Source organism: Gymnoscopelus braueri, assembly GCF_963280865.1.
Source record: "Gymnoscopelus braueri genome assembly, chromosome: 16".
In the NCBI taxonomy this organism is placed as follows: domain Eukaryota; kingdom Metazoa; phylum Chordata; class Actinopteri; order Myctophiformes; family Myctophidae; genus Gymnoscopelus; species Gymnoscopelus braueri.
In genome coordinates this window covers 31,047,405-31,055,720 of record NC_137616.1, presented here as the reverse complement: position 1 = coordinate 31,055,720, position 8,316 = coordinate 31,047,405, and the positions used below count along the sequence as shown (strand labels likewise).

The 8,316-nt window shown below is 38.6% G+C and overlaps 1 protein-coding gene across 1 annotated transcript; it reads left to right on the top strand.

Moving 5' to 3' along the window:
* Positions 1-3,657: 3,657 nt before the first annotated feature.
* Positions 3,658-7,829, top strand: LOC308102931 (uromodulin-like; the record flags this gene model as incomplete). The annotated part of the gene is made up of 8 exons (XM_080452783.1): positions 3,658-3,749; positions 4,470-5,252; positions 5,490-5,767; positions 6,142-6,284; positions 6,765-7,007; positions 7,337-7,496; positions 7,596-7,677; positions 7,810-7,829. Exons 1-8 carry the CDS (start codon positions 3,680-3,682, stop codon positions 7,827-7,829), a joined length of 1,779 nt encoding a protein of 592 aa, XP_080308909.1. The 5' UTR covers positions 3,658-3,679.
* Positions 7,830-8,316: the final 487 nt, after the last annotated feature.

Sequence of the window (8,316 nt, the reverse complement as noted above, 5' to 3'; positions counted from 1 at the left end):
CAGACAGACAGACAGACAGACAGCTCATGTCCTGTATCAGGTTGAACTTCAGCTTCTACTGGCTTATCAGTTTTCCCCCAAAGTATATCTTTATGTGCTGTCGTTAACATTTAGATACATTAGACAACATGATTTTACTGTATATTAACACTACAGACAGTTGTGAAATAAAGTATATTATAGTGTTTTTATACTTTAAAATACTTTGTATCAGCGAAAGACACATGTTCAAATCAATGTGTGTAACTATAATGCCCATTTGAACCTATTTGTATAGTTGTGTTTTATTTTGTTAGCCTACATTTAACACTGTCTGCTGCACATAGCCTAATGCTGAGCATTGCAAACTTTGATCCATTATCACTGTGTCCACTGTCCATTATAAACACTCTTATGCCTGGTGGAGACAATAATTTTAATCTGGTATGGTTTAAATCAGTGGTTCGCAACCTGTTGGTCGGGAAAGATTCTGGGGGATCCCCAGATGACAGTGAAGTGACAATTTAAGGTCTTTTAAGACCTTTTTAATACCTAAAAAAAAGAAAGAAATAAAAGAAAAAAGACCATTACTGCATCAATAGTAATCAACAAACTATTCTATAAAAGCTGGTTAAACATTGGCCAAATTGTCAAATAATATAAGAAAGAGATAAAGATTGTGAACCAAAATCTTGTAGATCTGCTATTTTCACAATGTTTATCTGTGGAACAGAGTCAAAGCAAATGTAATGCCTCAACTCTTACGTTCCAAGTGCTTATCAGGGTGGGGGGTCCCCAGTTCAAATATGATTATTTTGGGGGGTCGTGGCCTGAAAAGGTTGAGAACCACTGGTTTAAATCATCTGCATTTGTTTTGTAACTTGATCTGGCAAATATCTTGTAGTAGTTTTATTGTGTTATGCATCACAGTGTTATATTGCCAAGCAAGCAGGCTAACCCACCAATCTAGAGCCCAAGTAGCTGAGCTGCATCACAGCCAAATATAACTAGTAGTCATTTATGATTATGAAACAACAATTTGATTCCCATCTTCCTTTTTCATGCTGATTATCAATAACAATTAGGCCTCATTAGTTAAATGTTTCTACAGTTACAACACTTTGAACACTATTGTCAAAACATTCTTGCCAACCACATTCTGGATTACAGCGCAATTACATTTTCCTAGTCTTTAATACAATTTGATTTAGATTATGTGTATTTAGGTGGGAATGTATTATTTCTGAGCCTATAATGCAGAAATATACCCACCCGGACAGATTTTTAGGACTCACCTTTTGAACTACATGCTTTTGTCCTGTAACATAAAACCAGGAAAATAAGTCACCAGTCGATGGCCAAAACGCAAAACCTCCTATCTGAAAAATTAACATTGTTGAGAAAATGAAAAAGAAAACTACAAAATGTTGTATCTTTTTAGCACAATGCTATTTTTTTATGATACCCATCACATAATACACCGTTTCTGGATTTCTGGACTATATTAAAATATTATATGTTAATTACACTGATTTCATATTGCAAATGCAGATAGGAGGTTATTCCCCACTTTTCCTGGCTAATTCTGCAGATAGGATTTTTTGGCATTTCAATGTTAAGTGATTGCATAACTAAATAATGACAAACTAGAAAAAGAGCACAGGTCTCCGCCAGGTCAGGTACGTTATTGTGGCCTCCTGGTGGCGCTATAATAGGCCAATGTGAAAAGGGTGCCATTTATTCTTAGGTCTTTCACGGCAATCAGACACTGCATTCATGATTTGAGGCACTTTGTTCCAAAAATGTGTTTTGATAAATTAGACCTTGCGGTGGCGCTATAACAGGCCAATGTGAAAAGGGTGGCATTTCTTCCTCGGCCTAGTGGGAATGTGCGTGTGAAAATTCACGGAAATCACAAGCTGCGTGCATAGTTTGAGGCTTTTTGTTCAAAACGGACCAATCCTGCAAACTTTGGAAGCCAACCATAGGCAATGAGGATGGAATATGGAAAATCGGACAGATTTGTGTTGATCACATGACTATAGAGATACTGTGAACCGATTTGCATGACGTTTGGATAAAATCTGTAGGAGTAATGTAAAAAAAAAAGGGTTTTGCACAAATCGGCCTCCTGGTGGCGCTATAACAGGCCCATGTGAAAATTGGGGTAGAGGTTCTGAATTGGCATCCAGGGAGTGTGTGTGCACAGTTTCGGAGCGACCGGGCCAACGGTGCCAGAGATTAGCTGCTAACACACAGACAGGACACACGGACGGACAAACGGACGGACGGACAGGGGCGAAAACATACTCTCTCGCCATGCCTTTAGGCCTGGCGGAGACAATAATACTGGCTGTAAATACATACATTTACAGCTGCAAACAGTTGCATCAGTGGTGTGGTTTTTCCGGAGGTATACAATAATCATTCCCTGCACGAGATGCGCGTGGTCGTGGGTATACGCTAGCGCGTTTTCAATGGATGAAATGGTTAGTATTTGCATTGAATGCTGGGCAATGGTGGGCAGTTTCTTGAGAATGGTCATGAGCTGATCTTGTCTGTACAGGTCAGGTAACACCCGTTTCTAAATTGCACATAATGCAGGAGGAATGGGCTGCCTGTTAGTGGAGAATGTTGCAGAGTTTGCTTGAGGCTATGGGGTGAGGGTCAGCTGTTGTCATATTATGAAAACAATATGAAAGTTCTGGCAGAAAAAGTGTAATATTTGCAACTTTTGCAACTCCACGAGATCGGGTGAGCACCTACAAAGTGCTATAAATTAGAATCAAAATGCAATGAGTGTTCTAAGGGTTAGGGTTATATATTTATATATGACTGTAATCGTCGCTAAAAACAAGAGCGATTACCAACAGAAGCATATTGGGGGATTTGGATATTTTTTTGGGGGGGCACTAACCACACGTTTAGCTGTGTTGCTCATTCCACGAATGCCCGATCCTTACAATCTGTACCTCATTGTAAAGGTGACTAATCAACAATAACAATAAAACACAATACCAATTAGTATTATTAAAGGGGAGAAATAATCGACCGAAGTTACGTTTCCAAACTTTTTTGTGGGAAGTTATAATGTTTATTTTGTTTTGTATTTCAATTATATTTTTGTTGTTGTTATTTTGTAGTTTTAGTTAACTATATGGGAGTACGGGGAGAGATCTATAACATTTTAAGATAAAGGGTTGTCCAGGAGGATTTCATAATTGTTGTCGTTATGAGTTTCAACAGTATTGTACTGCTTGACTGCATGGACGATAGAACCCAGTGACCCACACCTTGTAATGAGATACGTGTAGATATGACTCAGCTCTATGCCTGCTTTTATCGCCTTATCGGAACTAAAGACGATTCCAGTTTTTCACGTCTTTTTGTTACGTCACCTTCCCAACCATCAATCATGGAACGTCACTTCCGGAAATGGAGATGTTCAAAAAGTGGGCAGTCACTGTTGAGCTCTGGAGGCTTATAAATTCTCAACTCCAGTTTGAATCTTAACACACAACCTCTTTAAGGTAAGGTAAGGATAGGTAAATAATTGTATATTAGCACCTAAAGATTTCTGTATAATAACATATTTGGTCAATTTCTATATTTACATTCTATCTTTTTTTTCCTTTGTGATGTTGTAGTCTGTCTAAAAATGTTTTTTACATTTTCAACAGGTTTGTGACAGATCTCCAGGATGTGGACCATGAGAGTGTCAGCTGTTCTGTTAGTTCTGTTCATACAGAATGTTACTGGAAACAGTCCAGGTAAGCTGCCTCTAATGTCCTCTTATTGGTATAGATATGATGTTTAGTATTTTTACCGATTTCTTTAACTTTTAAGTGCTTTAAAGATTTTTTTACAAATTTTAAGTGCTTTAAAGTATTTGTACTCATTTTAACAACTTTTAAGTATTTATACTTATTTTTAACAACTTTTAAATATTTGTACTCATCTTAAGTAGTTTAAAGTATTTTCTTTACAAATCTTAACAACTTTTAAGTAGTTTTACTAATGTTAACAACTTTTAAGTATTTTTTACTCATTTTAACTACTTGTAAGTATTTTTACTCAATTTGTTTTCTTATAAATAATTGTACTCACTATGATTACTTTTTGCACTGTAGTTACTTTTTAGTCACTTTAGTTACTTTTAAATTGTAGAGCGTAAGTTTGTGTGTGTGTGTGTGTGTGTGTGTGTGGGTGTGGGTGTGGGTGTGTGTGTGTGTGTGTGTGTGTGTGTGTGTGTGTGTGTGTGTGTGTGTGTGTGCGTGTGTGCATGTGTGCATGTGTGGGTGTGCGTGTGCTTGAGCGTGTGCGTGTGTGCGCAGTTCTGTAGCTTGTTTCACCAAAATGACTTCTCTTAAATATAATAATGATAATAATAATAGTAATTATTATTATTATTATCATTATTATTATTATTTAATGTTCACACCTGCCATAATGAATAGCCTGATGTGTTGAATGACTAATTCCTTTCACAGGCACAACTTTCCTCGGCTGTGAATCCTGTCATGATCAGGCTAAATGCCTGGAGTCTCCCGTCAAACCAGAGAGAGGCGACACCTTCTTCAGCCAATCAGTCTCCTGTGTCTGTAGAGATGGCTTCGTCGGTGATGGCCTCACCTGTTACGATGTAAAGCTCTGCACTAATTCCTCCTGTTGTCACCAAGGTTACAGATGGTCACCAGAGAAAGGCTGTGTGGATGTTGATGAGTGCTCCCTCCCTGAGGCATCCTGCACCCATGGGTCTCAGGTCTGTGTGAACACACCTGGCTCCTTTGAGTGCCTCGTGCCTCCCTCCAGGGCCAAAAGATCTGTTCAGTTCTCCTGTGGCAATGTGGTTTGTCCATTAGGTCAGGACTGTATCAACTCTCGCTGTGTAGATCCCTGTGATCACTACACAGTACTGAATGATGCCTGGAGAGCGACAGATAACAACCCCCACTATACTAACTATCACTGTGACAATGTCAACTGGCAAGGGTGGTATCGAATGATCCTGGGGCAAAGCAGTGCCCAGATGCCAGAGACATGTGTGGAATCCTACAAGTGTGGAACGCAGGTTCCTCTATGGATGAAACAGTCTCATCCTGCAGAGTCAGATGGAATTGTACAGCGCAGTGTCTGTGGTACCTGGCGTTCCGACTGTTGTTGGTTGAACGAATTGAATCACGCACCTCCCATCCACGTCAAGAACTGTAATAGGAACTACTATGTCTACAAGTTTCTAAAGCAAACATACTGTCACGCTGCCTATTGTGCAGGTAAGTTGGTGCTGTAAAATTGTTCATAACATATTAATCTATAATATTACAGCTTGTTTGGTGGTGTTGAAGGCTTGAAAGCTATAGTGTGTTGTGTAAGTGTACATAAAATTAAGAATTGTTCCATATTTCCTTTACCTTCCTATCTTTCTCCTCTTTAGTCAACATTTCAGCTTCTAACCTTGTTTGTTAAAGATGTGCTGTAATAACTCTCAAACCTGGATTTTACCTTCCTAGATTTATCTCCAGTTCCTGTCACTCAACCCCCTTCAACTACTGTCACTCAACCCCCTTCAACTACTGTCACTCAACCACCTCCAGCTTCAACTGCTGGACTTATTTGTGGTCAGAGTCAAATCCAGGTTGGTCTGCTGCTGACTGGTCTGCAATCCTCTGGTCTGAATGGATCCTCTGGTCACCTGGCCGACCCGCGGTGCTCATCTTTCACAGAGCGTGATGGAACAGTGTGGTACCAAGTGGAACGTCAGGCTGACACCTGTGGGAACATATTGACAGTGAGGATTTGTCTGATAACTTGTAGCTGTTTTATAGGATTGTCTTCATCAGCAGTAAAGTTAGTTTTTTCTTTTGTGCTGTGGCTGCCAAAGTGATGTTGTTGGCCACAGTACAATATATATATATATATATATATATATATATATATATATATATATATATATATATATATATATATATATATATATATATATATATATATATAGTTGGAATCCAAACTTACTTTGTGGTTGGACAGAGGTTGTTTATTTATTTACTCATTTTTTTCAGTCATTCTGTTTAATTATGTGTTGTACTTGTATACTGATACTGTGTGTCCAAGCTGGCTAGATGATTGACTGGACTGACCATTCTGTTAACCTCTGTCTTTCAGACCAACAACACCCATGCCATCTACTCCAACAGTTTATTTATCTATCCTGCAAATAACTCACTTCCTGTGAGTTTTCCCTTCTCCTGTGTCTATCCTCTGGACACAGAGACCAGCCTAGATGTGGCCATCAGACCAAACCTTCAGTGAGTAACCTATTTTCAAAATTGCAAATGATAGTGAAAACACAGTGAATATACAATGTATTGCGGTACAATAAATGTGAACTGCATTGCACCAAACAGCCTCAGTACAGAACTGTGAAAACACAGACAAATGAAAAAAGGTTACAGATTTAAGTGTGTTTTGAATGGTTCTTTATTAATTCATCTGCCATTGTTATAATGGCCTCTAGTTGCTGTCATACAAGAAGAGACTAGTATATTACATTTCAGGCTTCAACTTGTTTCCCTGCTGTCATATTTTGATCCAGGCTAGAGAAACTACAGTATTTGTATGCCACATTTTATACTTAGTTAATGTTGGCCATTAATATGTATTTTTTTCAAAGACAGTTCTTAAGTTTGCACTTAAAAAAATTTCTGCTATAGTGACAGCCAGCCACTCGGCCAAACCAAACCCATCTGATACCGTTTGATCCTTTAAATGATATGTTTCCTTGACAGGCTTAAAGGTGGCACGTCAGGTGTGGGTTCACCAACCAACACCTCCATGTCCTTGTTCCAAAACTCCAACTACACAGAGCCTTACCCAGCAGGCCCAGTCACCCTGCCAGTGGGCTCTGCCCTGCATGTAGGAGTATCTGTAGGGGAAACAGATCCAAGGTTTGCGGTCGTTCTGGACGACTGCTACGCCACTCACTCCTCCAGCCCTGATGACCTCATGCGATACTTCCTCATTCAAAACAAGTATGTTTCATTCTTCAGCCTCAGCAGATGGCTTGTGTCACAATAAACAAACAATGAAAGAGAGCGTTGGGTGGGAGTGGGGTATGGGGTTGTGATATCAACTATAATGTGAAGTCTTAGTCCAGAGTCTTTGTATGAATGTAAAATCCTTATGAAAAGAGAAGAATGTTGGATGCAACAGTGATGTCGCATGAGTCTACAATAGCGTAGCATTTATAATGTGAAAACTGTTTATTATAAGTTTAGTGTCTTAGTATGAATTTAAAATCATTTAACTAAAAAGAAAAGACTGACGGATGAGCCTACAACGTGACCCTTCTTTTCTCCAGGTGTTCTATCAACCGTCGTCAGGTGAAAGTGGATGAGAGCGGCTCTTCCCTCCAGGCTCGTTTCTCTGCCCTGCTCTTCCTGTTCCATGGAAACTACAGAGATATCTACCTTCACTGCAGCCTCCACCTGTGTGACCAGAGAGCCTCCTCATGTTCTCCTGTAAGTTTCACACTTTCTTTCCACACTCTGCTGTTTCACACCAGACAGTTAAGTCAGTAGCAAACTGTGTGCTTACTGCTATTCCTTCACCATTCACAGGTTTGCTCAGGGAGGCGTCGCCGTCGTCGCTCCGTTTCCACACCTGTACGCTTCAAACCCATCACCATTGGACCAATCACCTGTGAGTATCAAGAACAACAATTATTTTTTTATATTTTATGAAATACAAGGATCTTAAGTGCTGACATCTCAATAATGTTAAAGTGGATTACATTAGTTTTTTTGTGTTTTTCTCTTTGCTTTGGATCTTCAGGGGACAAGCTAGTGGAGTGAACCAGCGGACATCGTTAACTGACTCCAATATATTACATTTTCTAATCGTATGATTTTTATTTGGTGCGTAGGTTTCATAAATATGCTATGCTATGATTAATCTAATCTAACTAATCATTAACCATTTTTATATTTCTCTCTTCTGAAAAAAATAAACAAATACTGTCAATAATATGGTTACAAATAAATGATGATTTGAGCATTAAATGGCAAATCTGTGTCTGCTTCTTCAAGGTTCAAGTCCCAAATAAATCATTATATAGTTATTTAGTAAATATAGAAATATGTGAATGATCAATGATGAAGTATATTTATACAAAAATAGAATATATGTAGCCTCAATGCTTATAAAAGTGCTTTAAAAATGTAAGAAAACACACTGATCAATGAATGTTTTTCATATCCTTCTTGACATAAAAATGTGATGTCAAGAAGGATATGAAAAACACATAAATTAGTTATGACACACATTTAATGTGTGTCATAA